Raw genomic sequence first — 26187 nt, 5'->3', positions numbered from 1 at the left:
CGAATAGCTGTAACTGCCGAATCTTGTCATTTAGGGTACGTTTCCACCAAAGATGTGCGAGGATGTGGTGAATTTTTCATGAACCAATAGAAACGCCACATTAACCTATCCTTGCACAGCACATATCTACTCGTAGTTGAAACAGCTGAGCGGAGCGAGAAGCGATGCAGCGTTTCTATTGGTTCATGGAAAACGCATCCCTCGCACGCTGTCTCTGTAACTTTAGCGCCATCTAGCGTCGACTATGCGTAATCATAGCGTTCCTAACGCCATCTACCGTCGAATATTTAATGGAAAACGACGTTTTTGTTGTATTTATTGGGCTTCGTTTGTTGCAGCGTTCCCATCATGGACGACAAGTCGTGGCGGAACGACGCTTCGTTCGGCGGCGCTGTGGATTACAAGGAGGAGGCGTAAGTCTTTCATTTATTACTTTGGCTTTGAAAGGGGAGAGTTTGCATAACATGGATATACCCTGTCTTATGATATAATATAACGGTAGTTGTACCTTGTGTTATTTTAAAAACCCATCATAATTTGATTGCTTAGTAGCGACATCTCTTGTCTGGGTGAGCGGTTGGTTCCGAAAGAGTGTGACGTCTCTCGATGAGAGCGGAACATAGATGTCGCTAGTGCTGCTGCATAAGTAGCGTAGTAGAAATAAGCAACCTGAGATATGTATGCATAGGAAAAATTCGTGACTAGATTCCTGTCCAGCGGTGGTGTAGGGGTTATAGCACGCAGCACGGATTGCTGAGGACCTGGGTTCGATTCCCAGCGCTGGTCTCTTTTTCTGGTTTTTCTGTGCATCCATGTCTCAGTTTGTATTTTCGATGTTATTTTAAAACATTCCAATGGATCAGATATGGGCAGTATTTTAATATACAATTGCGCTCCAATCACTTCAGCGGACGTGCAAAGATCTTTTTCTATATTTAAGTGGATAGGATTCAGCCTGAAGACTAGAGTCTTTTTCCAGTGTGTTGCCAGTGATGACTTATGACTGTTGGCTTTTTAGAGAGGCTCTAGAGTCACGCAACGAGCTATAGAGAGAGCTATGCTTGGAGTTTCTTTGCGCGATAGAATCCGGAATACGGAAATTCGTCTAAGAACTAAAGTCACCGATATAGCTGGAAAAATAAGTTGAAGTGGCAATGGGCGGGCCACATCGCTCGAAGGACAGGTAACCGTTGGGGGAGAGAAGTCCTCGAGTGACCACGAACAGGAAGACGAAGCGTTTGCAGGCCTTCCACTAGGTGGAATGACGACATCGCGAGAGTTGCGGGAAACCGATGGATGCAAGTGGCGAGTTGTCGTTCATTGTGGCGTTCTAAGGGGCCTCCGTTCAGCAGTGGACGTCTTCCGGCTGATGATGATGATGATGAAGTGGATAGTAAAAATTATAGTTATGAATTCATTACACTGATACAGAAACTTTAGAATAACGTACGCCATTTTAGTTTAAAAAAGCGAAAAATTTTTTTTTAAATCTTTATTTTCAAGGTGTATCCACATATATATAGCTCACCCTAGCTCTGATAAATAATTAAATTTAATAGTTTCAAGATGTTTCTTTATATCTGTTGAGCTGTGCTATGCTGAGGCGAAACATTTTTGCAAGATTTTATTTAACTTGCAGAATTATACTGACTTTTATTTAAGTTGCTTATATGCGTGGTACAAATGTTGCAAGTTTAATTTGGAAATTGTTTTACAATGGTGTTTGTATATTGCAGTGCCAGCTAAGCATGCTATTTGCGAATGTGTTTTTAGATTATACAGTCGAGTTCTTAAGCTTTTGAGCAAACTCTATCAAAAATATCTGAATACGCTTCTACGCAGTTTACAATAAAGTCGTGTTCTCGTAATATCGATAAGAAATGTTATGTATTAGAACTCGACTGTACCATCAGCCAAATATGTGGTCTACCACCCTAAAGTTGATAATCGTTTGCATGTCATAAAACAATAATGCCGATAGACGTGTCTGTCAACTTGAAAGTTCGACTTAAGCGACGTATTCATTTCATAGGAACTTGTTTAAAAAATGATAGACCACTTATTTGGCTGACCGTACAATAATCTCGGCCTGTATGTACAATGTCTTAATTGAATAACTGAAAACCTGAAGGTAGTTTCTTTTTATCCCTTTTTGTCACTTTTATGCCAATTGACCAGATGGCCTAGTGGTTAGAGAACCTGACTACGAAGCATGAGGTCGGGTTCTCAGATATTTGTATGAAAAATACGAATGTTTGTTCTTTTTGGGTGTTTAATATGTATTTAAGTATGTATCTAATATAATTATATTTATCCGTTGCTTAGTAGCTTTGCTAAGCTTACTTTGGGACTAGGTCAATTGGTGTGAATTGTCCCGTGATATTATTATTATTATTATTAATTAAATGTCTTAGCGAGATTTCCTAATTCAATTATCATTTATGTCCGGACGCGGGGTAGTGGTTTTTTATAGTTTATTATTTTTATGTCTTAGTTTGTAATTGTAAGTTTTTTTTTTTTACTCAAAAGTGTTTTTAGATACCAACCTTATATAGATTTTTAGCTTTAAAAATGTTCAAAAATGTGCTGTTAAAATCACCGGTACCCTGTATGTATAACTTTAACTTCTACTCTTGATGACCCTTAAACTACATTTTCCAGTTACGCCTCGCCCTCTCCGGCGTCGGAGGCGCCCGTGCGCCCGGACCCGGACTCTGAGACGGCATGATACTTGTCCGACGAGCTGCCGCCGCCGGAACAGCTTTACCGGACGTTCGCTCTGCACAGCCGGTGGATACGCAGCGTGTTTACGATCAGAGGTTGAATGGGCGCCGACCCTTTGCCGGGGTGGCTTTAAAAAAAACAGTATGAAGTCTAAGGGGGTCGATCAACTTTTTCTTTGCACCTCGTTGCCATTTTTACGTCCCCTGGACAACTCTTTAAAATCATGCGTTTCTATTTTTTTGTGATTAAGAATATTTAGCGAGCGCGCATTTTTCATTTTGGTAGTAGTTATACATTATTTTATGGACCACCTCCTAAGCACATTAGTAGCACATATTATAGCAGTGTTTTTTTATAAAACCGTCACAGTAGTCTCTTGGGCAACGGGACAGTAAAATAAAACAAGAAGAAGTTGATACGACTGCATTACGACGGTGCAGCCAGCTTGCAGTCGGCGTGCGGTTGACAGGACTGCACGGCGACTGTAAGCGGACTCCACAGTCGGTTTGCAGTTTTGATGCAGTCACACTCAACTGCAGCAAAACTGCACTCGAACTGCCATTTTGCAACTTTCCCTCTTTTTATGAAATGTTTTTTTTTTATATTCTTTTTATGAAATTTGTATAAAATGGAGTAAGAAATTTAAGTTAAGATTTTTTTTAAATATCTTGTACAAAGTACATGTTCTATATTCAAATCAAAAAAATTGACACTCGAGTGTATTTAAATGATATTTTAAAGCCGCCCCGGCTAGTGTTATGTAATATAGGTAAGATAGGATCTGTAGCCTTTGCTACGTAGTACTTTGTCGTTCTAACACCGTGCGTGCTGCCAAATAAAAAAAATATGGAGCATGTTAAGGCGGGAAGGTACCAATTAATGACAAGATGTAAACATAGTGTTATTTTCACATTCCGATATTTATATGTAATCCTCAATTTTTGGATCATTTTTGCTTTTTTAAACATTTTTTTAAAGTATAGATACATTCCACAGCCATTTGTGTATGCCAGCTCTAACGAGAACAAAAAGATAATACTTTATATATTAGAATAGCGTTATGATAATTTTAGTGTTTAAAAATAATGATCATATCCAACATGTTTTCGAAAAGACATCCGAATGTGTTCAGCAGTTTTAAAACAGCTGGCGGGTAGTGCGACAGCCAAGTCATCAACTCTTTAAGACTGATGCGAATTAAAAAAAAAATCGTTTTACAAACTTCACTATTTTTAACTACAGATATTTCTCACGGTCAGTTAAATAACTAAGCAAAGCTTTTAAATACATACGTACAACTGTACCGTAAATATAAGTTGCAAAGTTATGCGCAGTGAGCATTTTAGCCAATAATAAGGCGGTACGTTTGCGCGGGTAAAATCTCGAGCCGCCATTGGCCAAACGTTCGTGCGCCACGAGACCGCCATTTTGTTCGACGCCGCGCCACACGTCACCGCGTTTACCTGTCATTGCAAGTTCGACCGTGCGCTTAAAACAATAAGGTCTTTATTACATTGGTGCTCACGTTCGGTTTAGTTCGCCATTTGCCCACAATCGTCTGCGTGGATGAAGATCGCTTATGTAGCTTATATTTATTGTCCACAAATAAATACACATTGTTTTCGTACAGTCGAGTTCATAAACTTGTGAGCGAAAATTGGATCAAAAATATCTGAACACGCTTCTATGCCTTTAACAATAGAGTCGTGTTCAGATATTTTTGATCAAATTTTTGCTCAAAATTGTATGAACCGACTGTAATTCCGCCCCGACCAGGGATCAAACCAACGTAGCAGTTGATTTGCATCTGTAGTAACAGAGGAACGACGGCTCTCGACGATGATACTCACAATATTAAGTTTTTTTTAGCACAACCACCTTTTAGTGGGTTTCTATGACAGCCTGGTTGGCGCTTGTCAACTCTGACATTCGCGTCACGTTAGTGATTGATTAAATAAAGCCAATCGTGAGCGAGACTGTACCGTCAGAGGGATCCCACGATTCTAACGCCGGGTTTACAAATGTTTCGCAACTAACGTTTGGCAACCTGATTCATTTCGCAACTGTTTAATATATCTGAAAACTGACAATATTTCAGGATTTTTATAGAACTAACCTTGCTTAACCTAAAGGGTTCTACACGATGGCCTTGAAATAAATCCTGATATATTTACAGTTATAGAGTTTGCGAAATGAAAAGTTGCGAAATGGATCAGGTTGCCAAACGTTACGTTGCGAAATGAATGGATATCCTAACGCCGACTAGTGAAGCGATATTTTGCCTGTCAAGAAAGCCTTATTGAATTAGTGTCAATCAAATATTGACACTGAATGGTGCTGATTTATTATTAACCATTTAAATTAAAAAAAAAGTGTTTCGTAAGTACATTTTTCTTAGGCAGCTACGGTTGGATTAGTTTAAATATAACGTTGCCATTCGTTGAGATATGTACAAAAAAGAGCTCGGTTCAGACATTATACAAACAAAAATACATTTCTAACCTAACAGTACAAATAACGATATTGTGTATATTGTTCATTTATGAAAAATATGCTTTACTTAGGTTTTAAGATTAGATTTAGTTTTGATTAACGAAACGAGACATTATTATATGGATTAGTTCTACGGAATGTATAATTTTTTTTTCTAGTTTTTTTTTTCTTCTACAAGGGTCTTAGGTTTATTTTGTTAAGTAACAATACCTCATATTTGTCCGATTCAGTCGTTCATTTATAAATGAGTACAAAAATATTTTTTCCCTTCCAAATTTTTGTAAGCGGAGAGGAATCAGGAGAAATTATGAAGTTCGCATACGAAATTATATGAGATTTTATAACTCTGATATAATCAAACGTTGGCATATAGTATTGAGTTAACATTCCATATAAAATTAAGTTATATCATGTAATCTAGTGAAGCTTTAATTTTAGATTCCCATCGTATGGTCGCTTAAGTAATAAGTTTAATAAATAGTGTAAAACGTAAGTCTATTGCTTCGTATATCCCGAACAAATCATATACTTAGTACATTATATACGATGTTTAGATCGATTGTAAGCCAAAAACACCATACAAAACACCGTCTCGTCCATCAATTGAGTAGATTCCTGATTAAAAAAAATATTATATTTATTCCATCTGTTGGATTTTGGATTGTCAATCAAACAAAAAAATACAAAGACGAAGTGTGTCAACATGCGGGAGTTGATCCAAAAAGACAAAAGAAAAAATACGTGATCGGGTTTTTTTTTAATCTAACTGATATTATAGATTTATATATTTTTAAGGAATCTAAAGTGGATACGTATATATTATATGTTTCATACAAATGATTTTAGAATTTGTAAATAATCTGTTATTAAATGTTTTGGCTGACAATTGAATTTCGTCGTATACATATTAAAATGTTTTATAAGCTTATATCCTTTACTTTTCGATTTGTATAAACAATTCAGAATGTTATACCAAATAATATTGTTATGGTATCGTCATATATCCGGCAATATTACCAAAATAACAAATAAGAGTGCTTTCCTTAACTTAAACTTTTGTATTTACTGTATCTTGCTAGTCGGCGTGTCAATTTCTTCCCTCCTTGTTATAAATAACTTAATTGTTTATATAATATAAGGTAATCGATATAATACTAGCTTAGGATCGTTCCACCATAACAAGACTTGCCAGGACGGCATTTTGTATGATATATTGAATAAACGGAAACCTGAAATGTTCACAAAATGTAGCAGTTATAATATATGTTGTATATAATGGATAAAAAAACGTATATAGAGGAATATATAATTGTATGACAAGGTTACGGGATATTTTGAAGCGTAACGTGCATCCGTCTCTTGTACTCGGCGCGATGGCAATCTCACCATAGATTAAGCTCTATGGTATATTATGAACTGCGACGTGAGTTTAAAAAACGTCCGTATTATAAAAAAAAAAGGTTTGGGTATTTCTAACCGTACTTTTAAGGGGTATAACAAGACTAACAACTTAAGATTTTATAACATTCCGCTAGTTAAGTTTGCATAATCAACCTGATGTAGTTAAGGTATTTATAGATGTCTTATGTAGTCACTGACATTCCGTTTCGGTAGCTTTTTAGTTTGTATGTTTATTATTACCAAATTGTTTTATACCAATGCTCGTACCTTTAGTCGATTTATGTAGCAGCTTAGGGGCCGAGGCCTTCTGGAATCTGTCTGGTAGGACGTTCACACTTTGTTATATGATATATATAACAGTATGTAATTGACGACAATGCGACTCAACCTCGTATAATATTAGTTTATACGAAATATACCAGGTTGAGTGCATAACACTTTATAAAGTGATGTGTCGACGGTTTTTTAGACTAAATCCCGTATATTGTACTTTATACGAAATATACGAGGTTTAGTATATATATACGATAAAACACGATATGTTTAATACAATGAGATATCGCCTGTTTAGAGGTCATAAATTTGATATAAAATTGGCATTAACGTAGCGTACGTTAAAAAGCCCATGTAAGTAGTAAGTATTTTTTTTAAACATTTGTAATAACTCATAAACAAAGTGTGAATGTACACCATGAACATGAAAGGGTAATACTCAGTTTTGTGGCCAAATGGACAGACGGCCCTGACGAGTGATGTTTTTTTATATATATATTTTGTACCCGGGGCCGGTCTCGTCTCGTCGCGTGTTGTATTTTTATTTTACACATTCCATAAATTAAGTAATTTGTGCTCAAGTACGAAATGTAATATTAAGTTTAAAAATAATTCCATGACAATGATAAAATAGGTTATGTAGATGTTAAGTTGTCGTTGCGTCCGTGTTTTTTTTTTCTATATTTCCATGCCTTTTGTGCAGAGTGCTGGAAATGATAAGTTGGTGGTCTCACTTGTTACTGCATAAGTACATTTAAACCCATCGAAAATGTAAGAAATTAATGTCGGAAACGTAACTTTTTTTTTAATATTTCATAGTGCAAATAGCGCGACCGATCGTAGACAAAAATGCACAACTTCTGACATTCTGCCTCTAGGCATTTTTTTTTTATTGAGCCATCTTGCTCGAAAATTCGTACAATTTACGCCATATAATAAAATGTAAGTGTATACATTAGTCCTCTATCCGTCTTCGTATATATATAAGTATTTTGATAATCGAATGAAATTTGAGTCGAATCTAATGTCACTGGCCAGTATTCGTTCAGGTATTGAGGTGCAGGTAAGGAGATCGAATCTCAACGTAAACTAAAGGCTGGCAGTTTATAAAAATTAAAAAAGTTGTGATACAATTTCGAATGTTGTGATTTAAAAAAGTAAGCTATTAAAAAAATTAAGAGTATACAGAGCGCGTTATTCGCAGCCGTTATGTAATTTTTTGACCTTAAAAGGTGGGAAGGTTTGGATTATTAAATAATACGTGTCACAGGGTGTTAAGCATTTAATATACAAGTAGGTATTTGGTTGTGATGATACACGGGACAGGGGCTGGGTAAAAGTACCATTTGACGTTTATCATGACGTATTATAGATTGATTCAATAGAGCAGCCGCGAATCGAATGAATTGAAGTGAATGGAACGAAACTAGCGTCACTCGGCATGATCTGAGCGCCGTCCGTGTAAAGACTATTTTTTTATATCTCACCGTTTCGTCTTTACATAAATTTTAATAGGTTATTAATAACACAACATTATTAACAACGACTGTCAAACAAATTATATATAATTTTTCAGGGTTCCGTACCTCAAAAGGTAAAAACGGAACCCTTATAGGATCACTTTGTTGTCCGTCTGTCAATACCCTTTCTCTCAGGAACGCGTGGAGGTATCAAGCTGAAATTCATATCAAATACTCAGGTCTACGTCCCTTGGAGCTGTGAAAAAATGACAACATCTAAGCCAACGCAATCAAAAGATACAGCCGTTTATGCTGCAAATTTTCGACACTCGCAAGGGAATCAAAACCTACAGGGTACTTCCCGTGAACTCAGAATCTTGAAATTTGGTACAAAACAACGTCTTATAAGCACAGATAAGGAAAAATTGCGAAAAGCATAATTTTTCAGTTACATCATATAGTAAAAATATTTGTACGGAACCCTCGGTGGTTTTTTTCCTTTTAGTCAAAAAGTTAGTTTCTGTCAATGAATTAGCCGTCCGAAGTTAACGGATATCAAGAAAAACACGGTGTATTTATGCAACCTTTTTCTGTTAGTAAATGTGTGTACCATTATCATTAAATCGACTTCTATGCACACTATGACACAGACAAAGATAATTTCATCCACTCATTCAATCCATTCGCGCCATCTCTCGGACTATCTTCAAGTTGTTGTAAAATGAATTCAGAATGTTTCAGCGGACGGTTGGATTAACTTGACTGCAGCGTAAAAGTATTTCAGGATTTTTTGTTGATGGTTTCTTTGGCAAGGTTGGCGTTATCTTTACGCATGTATGACTTTGACATTCGTGTCACTCAATGAGCCAAGCGAGACTAACGTCAAACGGATCTCACGATGCTAACGCCATCTAGCGGTATTCTCTCAAAAACCCTCACGGAATTCGAAATGTCTGCTGCGTCAAAGTGAATTACGCTTTGAATCAATAATTCCGATGTAAAACATATAATACAATACAAAGGCTTTTTTTACACCAGAAATGGTAAGCGATACAGAAAACAGAGAGAAAATTACAAGGTAAGCGATAGGTGGCCTTATCGCTTAAGAGCGATCTCTTCCAGGCAACCTTTTTACAGAAAGTACATAACCAATCACAAACATTAACAAGTTCTTTGGGTCGTATTTGTCCAATCATTCGCTGAAATGTTCTGTATTAATTTTATGATACAAGGAGGGTATCTGTGACAGGCTAGGTGGCGCTGGTATCGTAAGATCCATTTGACAACTTTGACGTTTGCGTCGCGTTTGTGATTGGTTGAATAAATGAGCCAATCGCAAGCGAGATTGTAACGTCAAACGGACCTCACTATACTAACGCCATCTAGCGACATTTCAACCGTCTAGAAACCCGTTACGTATGTTGAACGTATATTGGATGGAATTAATGAAATGGGATGTTGACACCTTTAAAAAAAATAAATCGAAGACACAACTCCAGTAAAAAAACGCCTTTAGCCCTGAAAACCAGATAAATTTACAATTAACTGCAAAATTAGATTTTTTGTTGCTTTAAAACTAATGAATAGTTAGTTGATTGAGTGTGCGAACAAGTGACGTCATATGTCGCTATTTCCATTCAAACTCTATGGGAGAGTTGTGTTTTGACAGCTCATAAAAAGTACGCCAGTTGATTGGTGGAGTCAACATCCCTATTGATGGGACCATAGGGCTTGTAGCGGTGTATATAGTCAGTGTCAGTGCAAATTGCTATCATAATGAAACGCGCAAACAAAGGCCTAATCTAGACCTTATCAAATGAATTAAAGGCGTTTGTCATAAAAAAAAACACTAATTCTTGATAAAGTAAGAAGCAGACACATATTAGTAATACAATTTCTGTCTGTAATTTGTCAGAAGTCATTTCAATCGTTGGTCATTTTAAGAATTGGTCATTTCAAGATGTGGTCCTTTTTAATTGTGGCTTCTTTGGCCAGGAATTATGAGAGTCAGAAACGCCTATTAACGGCTTCAAATGTAAAAAAATATCCTTTGTTTAACATAGCACTACTAACAGATATATTAAATTTCATTGGAGCGTGTAGATATCTATAATATATAATATCAATAATACTCGATGTTATCTGTTGTCCGTCTATCCGAATCTCGAATCTCGAAAATAAAACGCGACTTTGGGTTTGTATTACCACTCTGCCAAGTTACTGACGTCTTATGTGACAGATTGTTATTAAAAATATAGCTATACCCAAATATGGGGCAATTAGTTACAAACAGGGGTCGGAGGAATCATTGTTTGCAATAATGTGGACATGGCTACAAAATTAATTAATTATTAAATTAATTACTTTATTACCTGATATTTAATTTTGATTCCTAGTAAATAAATAACACAAACATTTCTTATAATTTATAGTTATTAAAGAACATAGACAATTTTTTTTCTAAATTTTCTTTGGACATTCCATTCCTATTTCAACAACTGCTACTTTTATTAACATTTTACTATGTCATGTGTAAGTAAATTCTTATCTCCTAATATATTGTTTTTGGATGCAATTTCTAGAAATCAAAGGAACTGACGTCAAATATTACAGATAAAAAATATAATTATTACCTATCACAGATCTGTCACATAAAATATCAGCATATCAGAATGGTGATACAATTCTTTATAATAATAGCATATTTTCTATAATAACTTGTGACAGTGCTCTCTAATGATAATCATACATGAACAATTTAGCTAATTAGACCCGTTTTAAACGATTTTCCGACGCTGTATTACAGTTCGGTTTTGATCTGGAAATCGTGGTTAGGATGGTTGCTCGTGACGACACGTTGTCGTAAATGGAGGTCCATGTTACAAAGTTGCGGTGATTATTAGAGGTTTTGAACGTTTGGTAGTACGTCGTGGTACTGCCATTTTTTTTTAAAGCAATATAATCTGTTTGAACTGTGGTCTCGCTGAGGATCGTGGGTTTAAACGAGCTTTAGGTGAAGAAAACGTCGAGAGGAAACCTGCTGCTGCGGAGCAATTTCATTTTGTGTGCGAAATTCCTTATCCGCTCTTTAATTCTGAGAGGATGCTTGTGCAACATTCGGACGTATATAGGTCGTGATGTATTCAACATGTTAAATATATTTTTGTATGAAAAAGAATCGCGCATGAGCACCTACAGACAAAACAGCTAAAACGCATAAATATCTTTGGAAAATAATTTAAAAAAGACAATGATTTTTCGTACCACGGCGTTCTACCAAAATGATCCAGTATTCAGAAAGTTTTTAACTATATAACCCTTCACTTCACACTATAGACCCACCGTAGAACGTTCTCTCATTAAGTGTCATAATTTCCATGTCAAACGATAACTGTCATTATGACACTTTTGTAGAACTGTCCCACATTGGACCACTATTATTCATACAGTTGGTACGTTAGTGACTTTGTGAAATGAGCTTATTAATTACGCAGAAATGTTAACATAATCATAACTTAAGATACAGAAATTATATCAACTATATTTAATATCGAGCGTATTCTCAAAGTGTCAATTTAGCGCTTAAACTAAATGTCTATATGTCTACATATAATTAAGGATCACTCAATTTTCTAGTGGACTGTAGCCCTTAAGGTTTCTACCCATTGCACCGTATCATAATACCATGACCGTAATACGAGTAGTAAAGTGTCAGACAAAAATATATTCTCTGTATTGAAAAGTATGAAGGTGGGGCCACATGCAGTCAAATCTGGTCACGTGCCGTTTAGCGATAAAGCTGAAAATGTTGAGCTTTATCGCTGAAAAAAAAAACCTCTTCAATTTCGGCAAAAACAGTGTTTTTTTTTTCATTCACTCCAATCTCTTTTATTTGTACCACTGCCACGACTGCTACTAAATGAGATTAAGCAATCAGCTTCCAAGACCAAGATCATTCCTGCAAGAAGCCATCTTGTCGCTGCTGCTCGACGCGGCGACTTGACGCTACTTTTTTCGAGTCGCGGGAGATTCAAAATCACCTTCAAAACGGGGTCACGTGACCAGATTTATCGCTGCAATCGAGCGACTAGCTACTGCAGGGCTACTACGAAACTCGAAGTTTGTGTCGTGCGGTCCCTCTGACACTTATACTATTTAATACGAGAGCGAGAGGGACAGTTTCGAGTTTCTTAGTTAGCCCTGCTGCAGTCTATGTTCAGCCCATTAGCACGTTGCCTTACCAACCGTCGCCGTCGCGTGTCATGTGCGCTTGACATTCTTATTACGTTCATGGTATGATACGGTGCAGTGTGCAGATACCTTTATAACCGTGTATAATTGTGGAAAGATATATTTACAATAATTTTCATAACTTTCAATTGATTTGGATGATTTTTCTGGGAGATTTAATCACACAATCGCAAGAACAATTTGATGTAATGAAATAACGCCGTAGTGTTATTTTTCTATTTTCCGAACGGTCGAAAATGTATCGCGTCAAGCTCAGGATATCATTTTGACATTCGATTTTTTTTTAAATAATTTATTAGTTCGAATTTTTTCCATGTCTGATCACGATCAGACAGTGTCATTTCTTATACGTATTTATGTCTTTATTTGGACAATGTGCTCTCGGTCTTATACTCAACATTTTTTTTATTTTTTATATGTTAGATTTACGTAAATAATAAATTATAATTTTGTATACACGTTGTTTGATTGTACCCTGGCCCTTAGATAATATTTAGGCTATTGATCTGCTGGCTATTGGACTGTTTAAATTTTGTCATCTTTTTTATATTTTGTAATGCTTTTCTGCGAATGTACTAAAACAAAGTTACGAGACGAGATAAATTATGTCATGAGACAGAAAAGGAGGGAAATACTATTAATGACACATCAAACAAAGATGAAGTACCTATATCTCGTCTCGTCGGCTTTGCTTTAGTTTCTCTTATTAATTTATTTGTTCCTATAAATCAGAGGTTTACAAAGTGGTCCAGGTGAACCCCCAGAGGTCCACGGGAGACCGTACGGGGGTCCGTTGGCGTAAAAAAGGCGGTTTTGGGAATATAGTTGAAATGTAGGTCTACCGAAAACAAGTGGTCTTCGAAAAGAAAACGTTTGGGAACCTATACTTGTTACTGCAGGCCAAATAAAAAGTAAAGACGTAATTCTGCGAGCAACAAAGCTAAGCGACTTGCGTGTGTCTATGTAGATACTGGTTTGCTTGGCGAAGTTTGGGTGCGCTTGTATCTTTGTGTGAGCAAATGTATGCATAGACAGAGGCGTAGATTTAAAATAAAATACATTTATCAAATACAATCCAATTGGGTAGTTTGCCTGTATAAAAAATACCATTATAATCACTCTGTCAGCTAGCCTTGGGGGAGGCCTATGTCCAGCAGTGGACGTCTTTCGGCTGACATGATGATGATGATGAAAATATAATAAACCTTTTTTATTTAACCTTAATCTTGAAGCCAATTTGAAGTCGGTGCCTCAGCACCGGCCAGCAGGAGAGGACCTGTAGTCCTCTACGTGGTGGGCTTCTGTCACTTCTGGCTCTTCTTTTTTTGATATTGCTCTACTGTAAATTGCACAACCTGCTAAAATACATTCCTTCGTTCTGTCGATTGTAAAGTTAGCCTGGAAGAGACCGCTTTGAAGCAATAAGGCCACCTATTGCTTACCTTACTATGTGTTGGGTATGAAGAGTTATTTTAATGTGTTGTATTGTATTTTATTGTATTCGTCTTGGTCGTCGTACTAATCTTGTTCTCTTCATACATTGCCATATTCTACAATAGATTAGGTAACTAAGTGAAAAACGAACACTTCACCCGACAAAATACAATTTGACCCTGTCTATAACAGTCTACACAAAGGTTTTAATTATTTCTTATCATCTATTGGTTTTTAATTTATTTATTTTAGATACGTCGTGCCACCCGTAGTTCCCCCGGCAAACTGACATGACGGTCTTGTCACTTAATGCCCTTGGCTGATAGCGGCAAACATATTGCCGTCTCATAATTCGGAAACCCTGCAATAATATATACATTTCTCTTTCTCAAAAATCATAAAAAAAATCATTCATGCTGTGCGTATCGTTAAAGTTCTCGATTCATTGCTTTAAAAAAATAATGGTCAAAGGGTTAACATGAGTCTATCGACCTCACTTTCCCTGCAATGAACTGCATCTGCATCTCTTGCAATGATCTGAGCGAATTGATGTACCTATTTCCTATGTAAACGAATAACTCGGTCTGCCCGTATACTTCGTGCAAATCGAACTTCGTATCTTGCCCTCCCGCTCGCGCTTATATTATTTAATACGAGAGTTAGAGGGACGGTACGATACGTACTTCGATTTTCGAATTTCGTAGTCGCCTCCCTGGCTAAGACCGTGCGACATGCGACCGTGTTTTGTTCATCGCGCGGCCATGTCGCTCGCCGCTCGTGGTCACCTGGGAGCACACGCAATGAACACAAAAAACTCTCGCAGGCCGCTGGGCCGGACTGATTTCTGACGGTCGCGATTGCAATCAAATGACAGTTTTTGTATGCGAAATCTCTGCGAAATGTGTCATTTGATTGCGCTCGAGAGCGTCAGAAACGATAGGCAATACTGCCTCTGGTCATATTTTCGACTGTAGCCTGTAGCATTAAACTTTTCTAGTCTGTGGTTTTGAGCTTGCAGCGGTGGATCAGTGCCATCTAGTGGAGCGGTTGTTATTTATCATGTGAGTTTTTAGTTTTCGTAATAGATGGCGTGCTACAATATTGACGTCCAGACGTTTGACGACCAGATGGCCTAGGTTAGAGAACCCTACGAAGCTTGAGGTCCCGGGTTCGATTCCCGTGTCGGGGCAGATATTTGTATAAAAATTTTTCGAAAGACAAAACTGTCTCAAGTCAAAACACAGACATTCATTGCCCTGGAACGCATATTTGCCATAATTAATTTCAGGTATTGCAAAATATTCACAAAAAAAATCTAATTATAAATAAACCCTCTCACCCACTCACCCAAAAACTATGAGATTTGACATTTCGGAGACCTCACGCTACACTAGCGCCTCTAGTGGCGAATTCATACGCGATAGCCCTCATTGGTGTGAATTGTCCCGTGATATTTATTTTTATTTATTTATATCACGTCGGTCATTGTTGGTCCTTCCAAGCCGTCGTCATTTGATTAGAGCCATGTGCATGATTTTATGAAGATCCAATTCCTTTTGAAAGTAATGTGATACACTTACTACATACTGTCAAGTCCTTATTTTTTTAATATAATCGGCAAAGTGCGCGCCATACCGGCACAGTGAGGGTCAAGGACTTGTAGGCTGAGACCCTCTCGTAAGCAAAATGTACGCAGTGTGGGGCTATTTTAGATGGTTACTTGTACACTACCAACTGCTCCATCTCACCCCCAATCTATCTGAAAACTTTGGGTGACACTCTTTCCCGGCCCAGATAATACCGGGATGGAAATACCGACTCTGTTTTTAGTGTACACGCCCATAGAAGCTCCTGTCAGTTTCTATGGGCGTGCACACAAAAAACAGGGCCGGTATTTCCATGTCGGTGTTATCCGGGCCGGGAAAGAGTGTCACCCAAAACTTTAATCGCTTACATCCGTGAATGTGAGTGTCGTGTGGTGCCATCTGTCACAACTACCATGTCATGAATCTTTGAGATCAACACACTTGAACCACACTTTGAGACCAACTAAGGTTAAGTAGTAGAACACCCACAAATCAAAGTAAACTTTTTCCATACAGTTCGTAGGGTTAACTACTAATTTGCAGTAAAACTTTCGCATGTTATTTTTTTACGAATATTAATCATTAATGCTTAAGGAAAATTGAACAGTATTTAGACAACCAAAACCTGAACATTTTAACTAAAGTTAGTGCTTAACCCTCAACTTTCCACCCTGTATACTTTAGAATTGTGTTACTGTCACAAGATTCCAGGGCCCGATTTCATAACAAAGTACAAGCTAAAAGTATTAGCGATTTTGTATTACAATTCACTAACACTATTAAGCTTGTGCTTTATTATGCAACTAGAGTTAACCGAGGCTTCGCACGCGTAAACTATTCGATCTGGTAGTAACAATTGAAATTCCGGATTTTTACAAAATTATGATTGGTTTTTTGGAGTCTTTTTGTATTATTTATTTCAACTCCAAATTTGTTACTTTTACGGTCATCCCGTAAAACCATATCGAAATACGAACTGAGACATGGATGCACAGAAAACAAAAAAAAAGAACCCAGGTCCTCAGCATTGCGGGCTGTGTGTTATAACCCCTACACCACAAAACACAATGTTTACAAAATTCCCCTGGGAAATCCCAACATTTATATCGTGATCTTCATCATTCTTTGAGGTTGTGTTCAACTATTTCAAGACTCTGAACCCAATGAAATTTCAAGATTTTATCCCTTTCCCGTAGGAATATCGGGATAAAAAGTAGCCTATGTGTTATTCCAGAAGTCCAGCTACCTACATACCAAATTTCATGACATGACTCTAAGCCCAGCGGTTGTTATTTCCAGATTTTATCCCTATCCCGTGGGAATATCGGGATAAAAAGTAGCCTATGTGTTATTCCAGAAGTCCAGCTACCTACATACCAAATTTCATGACATGACTCTAAGCCCAGCGGTTGTTATTAAGAGATTTTATCCCTATCCCATGGGAATATCAGAATAAAAAGGAACAATAACAAATTTCATGCAAATCCGTTCAGTAGTTTTTGCGCGAAAAACTAACAAACAAACATCCATCCATACAAACTTTCGCGTTTATAATAATAGTAAGAAAAATTGGGCCCTGGTGTGACATGTCTATTCGTCTTGTTAGCTCTGCCGCAATCCGATTGTTCTCTTGGTTCGACGCCAGCACTGAATTCTATGGATCCTATATGGATCATTTGAGATTGTGCCAAATCGATATTAGCTTAATCTATACTTGATTGTTATGTTTAATGAGAGGCCCATTTCGTGTGAGATTTACATTTTTATGAGTTTTTTTACTGTACCCAGTTGGCAGTTGGTTTTTTACTGTACCTGTCGTCGCCCGATGAAGGCATGTTATGAAAACCCCGCTCCCTGTACAGCGGCCATCAGATATTTTCATCAGAATATCGGCACAAGCACTCTATTATTAAGGAATTAGAGTTCTGTTGCGTTTCGGCGTGGATAGTAAGACAGCCGGTGAAATTACTGGCACTTGAGGTATCCCATTCTTAGGCCTCTAGGTTGGCAACGCATCTGCAATACCCGTTAAAGGGCGGTGGTGACTCTTACCATCAGGAGACCCATTTGCTCGTTTGCCATCCAGTCGAATAAAAAAAAAAACGATATTTTTGATCACCTTGGCCGCTCCAAAATGTGATGATGACTGTATAATAGCACTGGACCAAATTAAGTCCTGGCGCTTTGCCGGCCGCTGCTGCGGCGCGTGCGCTTCGCTCGCTCGAATCAGCTCGCGTTGTGGTCGTAATTTTACACTCGAACCAACTGAATCGTGGCCCACTGTGGAACCTTTTCATAGTGACATCCCATTGCTTGCAGGGCCGTCTTTCACCTAGAGGGGCACAACATGCTGCATTCGGTAAACAAGATTTTAAGGTGAGAGTGGAGTAGCTATCGGTAATCGTTTGGTAATGGGGTAGGGGCTTGGGGGCCCCAATCCATCGCGGGGCCCTGGGCACGTGCCCAGTGTACCCAATGGGGAAGAGGGGCCTGATTGCTTGACAAGGGAATTTATTATGGCACTCACTGTGAGAACGTTTTGCGGTGGGCCAGGAATCAAATATGTGGTCTACCACCCCAAAGTTGATAATCGTTTGCATGACGTAATACAATAATGCCAATAGACGTGTCTGTCAACTTGAAAATTCGACTTTAGCGAGATATTCATTTGATAGAGGAACATTTTGAAAATTGATGGACCACTTATTTGGCTGATGTTACCTAGGTATATAATTTTTTTAAGTAGTCCTCTCCTCGCTGGAAACTCAGAAGCGAGTCTCCTTGATTTACGGTGACAGACAAATAAAACAAAACCTTCAGTTAAAATGTATATTAAACTCTCAACCAGTACATAGAAGCCCTGATCCTGGTGTACTCCGGCAGCCCTTCGGACTGCCCCACCACCACCACCACCGGGCACTTGTCATAAATAAACTTCATACAAACATCTTTGAAATCATCAACCGTCACCTTGTCAATAGCGATCAATCTTTCAACCAAAGAAGGCCTATGGTTACAGTTGTACAACACATACCTCCCTATATCTTTGAAGGCTCCAAAGCAAGTGTCAGTTTTAGTTAACAATTCAGCCTTCAACTGTCTCTTGGCTCTTTGCAACTCCCCCTCTGTAATCATAGTACACATTTGCATCCAAACATCTTGTATAGTGTACAGCATGTCCTCTTGATCTAACCCTCGAGAGAGGAACTGCACACCCCACAAAGCTGTGTCTTTATAAGTTATGTTGAAAGCTTGGTAGGCATCGCAAAACTTGCCTAGAGATGCTCGACGCGCTACAGGCGCGGCGTGGTCGCGTTTAGCGTATTGCGATTGATCCCAACCTCCTAGATAGCTCCGAGCTACGTCCATGTAAAGCCTATCAAAATCACAGAAACAAGGGCCCTCCACGGCCACAGCGATATTACCAACCGGCAAGCTATCGTTTCTGTATCGGACATCAGAACCCGTAAATCTGTATAAGTCGGGCTCGCGACACTGCACTGCTGCTGTTACATTCATCATGTAAGTGTTTGCCAGGCACTCCAATTGCTCATGAGATATACCGCCGACTGAGACTAAAACAGTGCGGTAGGGATTGAAGTTCCTAGTAATAAACTGGCATAAAGCATTGTCAGTAAAGTTGTACACTTTCATGCTGGAACCGAGTATGCTTTGGGCCAACGGGGAGCCTTGGAAAGCTGACGCATGCAAATAGTCAGAGAGCAGGACGTTTACATCTGAGTCTTGGTGTTGCATTTCAGCGACTACTATAGCCTTCTGCGCTTCGATTTCAGCGGGATTGAAAGCGTTGTAGTATATACTTTCGACGAGAATCTCCATGACCGCGGGTACTTCAGAGCATAAGCAGTCGGCGTAGAACACGGCCGTTTCTCTGTTGGTGAAGCAGCCGAACTTGGCGCCGCAAGCATTCATCCGGCATTCTATTTGCTCGCGGGTCTTTGATTTAGTGCCCTTGAAGGCGAGGTGCTCGAAGAAGTGGGTCATACCGTTCTCATGGACGCTCTCGTATCTTGAACCTGCAGATACGTGTTATCCTGTTAATTGGCTTAACTTCTTTATTACATTTAGGTACATGAGGAACTGAATCACGTACCAGGGTGGAACCTTTGGAGAATTTCTTTGGTAGATGTATGGGATGTCACCTGACATTAGTAGCACGAAGGTTCCATGGGACGTGATTCAGTTTACTTGACTGTTGGTAACATTTGCTGACGAGAAACGCTGATCCTAAACAAGTTGAAAAGTGGTTCAAGTAGCATGCGGATGTTTTTGTTGGCGACCGTTACCGGATCGCGCAATCAACTGCTTAGTAGGAACTCAGTCGCGCTTACTTCCTGGGGCCAATAAAGAGAGACAAATTGAGTGAAATTTACTACTATATGGTTCTGTTTCTTTTGTTCTAGGTTACTTTTTGTTTTCTTACTTTGTAACCGTTCCAAAAAGACAGAAAATTGTCTTACCTACGTCTGTAAAAAGACCGATGATAACATGCTGGCTTGGTCGATGCTCCGAGGCGCACGTGAGGCCAGTACCAATCGTGGATACGCAGGTCTGCGGCTGGTTGTTCAGGAACTGCAGGAAGGAGCGAGGGTAGGGGTGACGCCGGACTGCTGTGACTGCGGGAGTCCAGGACTTGAGGAGAGATGCGGCTTTTAGCATCTTGTTTTGTAAGATTTTGGCAAATGATTGACAGGAGATTGTTGTGACGTTTGGATTTTTTCTTCTTCGTTTATGGCGGTGTGTTATGGTGTTTATGCACAAGCCGCGTAGAGAAGTCTGAAATCTTTTTTGTCTGCCTATGTCAGCGTAGGTACAGTCAAGTGCAAAAATAAGTATCTATTCGAACCACTCAAAAATATGTTACTACGGCCTTATTGCGTCGGAATAAGAGTCTGTGGTACTTATTTTTAAAACCTTGAATAAGTTCATATTTTACACTTGACTGTACATTTTGCTTAAGCAGAGGAGCTCTGCTAGTAACACTGAATATTTAAAGACCTTGGTAAGACCTTGTACACGTATAAAACAATAAATGATTATGATTATGAAAGATTTTTAAGATTTTTATTGAACATAATAACATGGTTATTTAAAAACAAAAAGTTCGTAAGCAGCTGCATTAGTATAAACTGAGTCGCAGCTGTTTACGCCCACCTCAATACATAGAAGTCATGTTCCACAGTGTTACATAATAAGGTACTTAAATTACCTATAATTATCTATGAACTTACGAATTAGTATGGAATAGCCGGATTTTTTAATAGAACAACTAATAAAATAAACTAAAATAAATAAATAAATGAACTAAAAGAATTACTTACCCACGACCTTATGATAGCCAAGTGTATGCAAGATATGCGTGTTCAAGCAGTTCCTCCACCTCCACTGTAAGAACACACACAAATCACACAAACGGTTTTATCATAAGGTTGCCGGTGAGCAAAGAAGTTTTAGTTCATTGATATGGACCTCCGCAAAGTAACGCCTGATTCAATAAATTTGAACAACAATAGCCTAATCGGCCGCCGATCTTCTTAGTGGGAACACTGCGAATGCTGCGTCTTCCGTTTCGTGGTCACCACTCGAGTTTCTTTGACTTCCAACAGTTATATGTATTTAAGTATGTATTTATATATATAAGTATGTTTATCCGTTGCCTAGTATCCATAGTACAAGCTTTGCTTACTTTGGGACTAGGTCAATTGGTGTCAAGTGTCCCATGATATTTATTTATTTATTTTTATATGTTCTTCAAGCTATGTCGCTAATACACACATAAATTTATATTATAGCATATGTATGTATACACAAAAAACTGGCCAGGTGTTGAGTCGGACTCGCGCACCGAGAGTTCCGTATAAATATTTTCATTATATGATGTAACTAAAGATTTATTTAATTTTTCCTTCATCTGTGCTATAAGACGTTGCTTCGTACCAAATTTCATGATTCTGAGTTCACGGGAAGTACCCTGTAGGTTTTTATCACATTGCGAGTTTCGAAAATTTTCAGAAATTTGCGGCTGTATCTTTTGACTGCGTTGGCTTAGAAGTTTGATTTTTTCACAGCTCCAAGGGACAGTAGACCTGAGTATTTGATATAAATTACAGTTTGATACCTCCACGCGTTCCGGAGAAAAAGGGTCTTGACAGGCGGACGGACGAACAATAAAGTGATCCTATAAGGGTTCCGTTTTATCCTATCGAGGTACGGAACCCTAAAAACGAAGACAAATAAGAGACGTCTTGCAAATATTGTTCTAAGGGGCTGACGAAATGCTTTTGTATTGATCGGCAATAAGTAAATAAGGGGAAAAGGGTTTCGATTGTTTGACTGGGACGTTCTATCCCGTCTTAATCGACGTCGTAACATTTTGTCGACAGCCTGTGTCCTTTTCCTGCAAAAGGCATAAAAGAGATAGACGTAATTCGTGATGGCTTTGCCGCAACAGTTTTTTCGGTTTAAAGATCTGTATTTCTCAAAAGAATAACAATAATTCACTTACTTGAGAAAGAAATATTACATGCATAAACTATAATCTAAGCTAGCGAGCGTAAACATTAACACAATCGCAAAATCATAAAAGTTACAATTTGCCGGTAGGATTATAAAAAGTACACAAAACAAGTTCGATCGCTCTCTGCTTAGGAGCGCGATGCGCTGTGCGGTGTGAGCGCAGTTTGACAAGATAACAGTTTTACAAAGATATAAAGAGTTCGTTTTTTAGAATTTAAATTCTGATTTATTGATGAAACGGGAATAATTTTTGGTATGGACAGTGTTATTTAGTGATTGAATTAGAAATGTAATAAGGAATTACGAACGAGAGTCTATTAGAAGCCCGAAGTCGAAGACTGTGATTTTGAGATTGAGTACGAGTCGATGTTAGTAATTCTAGTACCGGCCGTGCGACATACAATGTTTTTCATCACATTTGCGTAGCATTTGCGAGTAAAATTGAAAAACAAATATTTTTTCAATAATTGCCGATACCGCTGACTGCGCTCTTGGCAGCGCCAGCTTCCGAAGCAGCATGTGCCCGGCCAGCACGAGCAGCACGCCATGCAGTAACAAACTCATTTACCGACTTTGGGCTTCATGACAAGAAAATTAGTACGCGCAATGACTCATTTACCGACCACGGGTTTTATGACAATTGTGATGTTTCTATGACGTTCAATAAGTGTACCTATTTTCTTTCAGGCGGTCAACACTGGACGTCCTACAGCTGTTATGACTATGATGAATTTTACCAAGGAAAAGTTTTCAATCACTGCCCATCAGATGTTCCATTTATCTACGTATAACATAACTTAATTGCGTTAACGTTCCATTTGCTTGTCGTTAGTCGGCCCTGGCACGTGCCAAAAAAACGTGAAACCCTTTTAGGACGCCATTTGTAATTTAAATCGGCGGTGTAATTTTTGAATTTCCAAGGGCATGTTGCGAAATCATGGAATTTTTCGCTTTTATTTTCTCTGTTTTCCTCGATGGAAAACCCTTTCCATACCAAAATTATAAATGCGTAACTCTATCTGTCTGTTACCACTTCATGCTTAAACCAGGTTCGATGAAATTCGGCTTGGAATTTGAAACCCTGGGATAGTTTTATCCCGAGGAACTGTTTAGTTCCCCCGGTATAGGAATTAACCAATACTTGTACGGAATAATAAAAAAGAATTTTACGTTGAATGGTGTCAGATTAAGATTAGATATTTTTAATGTGTTATCGAGGCTTGTCTTCGGCTCCGTATCTCGTATTTGTAAAGTATTTTGTATGATAGTGGTCTCTATTATGGTTTCGAACAATAGAATTATGAACTTCTTACAAAATCCAGACAAAAACTCAAAGCAATCTGGCAATCTGACACAAGGACACACCAGCTGTCAAATCAACGAAACATCAAATGATTTGATGGCTAGTTTTAATCTTTACTTTACTCACTAACGGACACAGAATATATTTGGATAACATATTTGGAAGATTTTATTCGTTATGATCGCCCGAAACCTATTCAGAGTACCAGCTGTTCTGCGGAGATGTGTAAGCTCCAAGGCAACCGCTCCTGTATGCCCGGCGCCTGTAATCGAGCCAGAAACTAAAATAACCACCCTCGCGAACGGCGTCCAAGTGGCCACAGAGCAGACAGATTCTCCCCTCTGCGCCATATCTATGTTCGTCGAAGCCGGCCCTAGGTTTGAAGTAGCTTGCAACAACGGCATTACCCATTTCATAGAACACATGGCCTACAAAGGCTTTATATCCATGAGAAGATCTGACTTAGAAGACTGTGTGCTTACATCCCCAATGCGTGTTACCGCTGAAACCACTCAGGAGCTCCAGAGGTTTACAGTGTTATGCCCACCGGATTACGCTCTGGATGGTACAGCTATCCTCTGCAAGATCATGATGGAGCTAGATTTGAACGAGAGAGAAGTGGAATCAGAGAGATGCAACATAGCTTTAGAACTAGCTGACGCCGATAGAGACCCTAAGGCCGTAGTTTTCGAGAACCTTATCAAAACAGCGTTCCAAGGCACGAGTTTGGGGCAACCAGTTATCGGACCCACGAGGAACTTGGAGCGATTCGATGCAGACTTCGTTCGGACGTACATGAGCAGCCACTATCAACCGTGGCGGGTGGTTTTCGCAACTTCAGGACCCATCAGCCATGAGGATATGATTCACAATGTCTGCAAAAATTTGGGGAATATGCAGAACACTTTAACCTGTACCCCTGATAAGATCGATTGCCGATACACTGGTTCAGAGATTCTGTATCGTGACGATACAGAGCCGTTTGCGCATGTATGCTTAGCGGTCGAAGCCCCTGGGTTTACTTGCGGGGAGTATATGACGATGCTGCTGCTAAAGAATGCGGTAGGATCTTGGAGTAAGACTCAGGCTATCGGTGGCGCATGGCCTGAACTGGCAATGCGTTGCGTTGACACTGACCTCTGCCACAGCTTCGAGAGTTTCTACATCGCTTACCGTGACACTGGCTTGTGGGGCATCTATTTCGTAGCCAACGGGATGCAGATTGAGGATATGGTGTACAATATCCAGAATGTGTGGATGCATTTGTGTACTACTATTGGTCCGTCAGACATAGAGCGAGCGAGAAACGTGACCAAATTTGAGTTAGCCATGAGGAGAAATGGATCTTTGAACTCGAGTCTTGATATTGGGAAGGAAGTGATGTATAAATCTAGTCGTCCGACGATGGTGGAGTACGATAGGGCGCTTAATAGGATTGTCTTGGGTAAGGAGTGGGCAGGGACAGCTGACTACCACTTGTACGACCGTTGCCCTGTCGTGTCGTGCTTTGGCCCGACGGAAGGTATGCCAGAGTACACGAGAACCCGGGCCGGTATGTATTGGCTGAGGCTATAATATTGTAGACATCAAAAACAAGAAAAAATGAGCCACAAGATTAACAATTGAAAATTTAAGAAGAGCTTGATCTTTAAGTATCTTGTACAGCACTTGTTCCTACCTATAGAATAACGCGTGAATAAATTATAGATGTGTGCTTGTAAATGTATTGGTTTCGATGCCTTTAGGGACGTGCCCGTTGTTCGCTGTATTAAAATCCTGACTGCCAAAAATATCAACTGTACTGACTGTACATGTAAAATCTATCATAATCAGAGGCTGTATTATCTAACACGCTGACGTTTGCAACTGCACTCAGCATCACTTTCAAACCTCGTCTTATACTGTATGATAGAAAGAAATGGTGAAAATGATTGCGATTCCAAGTAAGAAAGAATAAGACCTACCCAATCAGAAGACACTTCACTGAAATGTTTTTCCTACCATACTTTATCCACTTATAAATATAGCTGTTAAATATTTTGAGTTTTTTTTTATGTAAACTCGTTGTTTTGTGCGGGTTTTGACAGCGTTTAGTTAAAGGAAATTCGTAGAATTTTGCGCAAATGATGGAGCCAGGGAGCGTAAAATCGAGTGTCTTTGACAGGAAATTGATCACAATGAAATGCGCTGGCACAGTCATCCATATCGAAACAGTAAGAATATAGAATATATTGAAGTAATCTGTAGTGAAATTGTTGCAAAGCCTATATTAAACTTGAAATGTTCTGAGTCGAGATAAAAATTTGAGCGGTATGAACTTTGCGAGTCGCATTTCATCCTTCTAGTGCTTGCATTTGACTGGCATGATGTAAACTCCAATTCAATAGAATCTGACAATCCTGTAGACACTTCCAGACTACTTATATAAACACCGGGCTGCCTAAGGCTTTGTGATGTGACTAATATTCTTTTTTGATTCCTTTTAGATGATAATTGCAACAACAGGGACATATATAATCAAGTGTGCCCACGATAGGGTGTCTTAAATATGTAGAAAATTGACAGAAAATTGTACTTTAGGCGATTGCTTTTTAAGTAAATGTGCACTTATCAAAATTTCCTACAGATATGTATTTTGTGTAATCTCTAAACAGCTTTGAACATTTTGATATAGCGTCGTTGCTACTGCAATACCGATACCGCGCAACTAGCATTTACCATAAGG

The 26187-nt window shown here is 38.7% G+C and overlaps 3 protein-coding genes across 3 annotated transcripts in view; 2 read left to right on the top strand and 1 right to left on the bottom strand.

The window, feature by feature from the left end:
* LOC141437544 (uncharacterized) overlaps window positions 1–12885 on the top strand; it is a 32343-nt gene extending 19458 nt beyond the window's left edge. The window contains exons 8-9 of the mRNA XM_074100976.1: window positions 339–413; window positions 2662–12885. Of these exons, the coding sequence (XP_073957077.1) occupies window positions 339–413; window positions 2662–2728 (142 nt within the window). The 3' untranslated portion in view covers window positions 2729–12885. The remainder of the gene's footprint in view (window positions 1–338; window positions 414–2661) is intronic.
* Window positions 12886–18454: 5569 nt separating this feature from the next.
* On the bottom strand, window positions 18455–20326 carry LOC141440266 (cytochrome b-c1 complex subunit 1, mitochondrial-like). The gene is made up of 2 exons (XM_074104734.1): window positions 20104–20326; window positions 18455–19659 (listed from the first exon to the last, which is right to left on the bottom strand). Exons 1-2 carry the CDS (start codon window positions 20300–20302, stop codon window positions 18455–18457), a joined length of 1404 nt encoding a protein of 467 aa, XP_073960835.1. The 5' UTR covers window positions 20303–20326.
* A 3174-nt stretch (window positions 20327–23500) lies between these two features.
* LOC141440255 (cytochrome b-c1 complex subunit 1, mitochondrial-like) lies at window positions 23501–25184 on the top strand. The gene has a single exon (XM_074104723.1). It carries the CDS (start codon window positions 23640–23642, stop codon window positions 25035–25037), a length of 1398 nt encoding a protein of 465 aa, XP_073960824.1. The 5' UTR covers window positions 23501–23639; the 3' UTR covers window positions 25038–25184.
* Window positions 25185–26187: the final 1003 nt, after the last annotated feature.

Source organism: Choristoneura fumiferana, chromosome Z (genome assembly GCF_025370935.1).
Source record: "Choristoneura fumiferana chromosome Z, NRCan_CFum_1, whole genome shotgun sequence".
NCBI lineage: Eukaryota > Metazoa > Arthropoda > Insecta > Lepidoptera > Tortricidae > Choristoneura > Choristoneura fumiferana.
This window is presented reverse-complemented; position numbering and strand designations above follow the sequence as displayed.

What these genes read in the sequence shown, in the direction of transcription:
- LOC141440266 (XM_074104734.1), bottom strand. Translation starts at nt 20,302, where the DNA reads ATGCTAAAAGCCGCATCTCTCCTCAAGTCCTGGACTCCCGCAGTCACA. An exon ending in CGGTCTTTTTACAGACGTAG is followed by an intron (nt 19,660 to 20,103) that starts GTAAGACAATTT and finishes ACGTATCTGCAG; the next exon opens with GTTCAAGATACGAGAGCGTC.
- LOC141440255 (XM_074104723.1), top strand. Translation starts at nt 23,640, where the DNA reads ATGATCGCCCGAAACCTATTCAGAGTACCAGCTGTTCTGCGGAGATGT.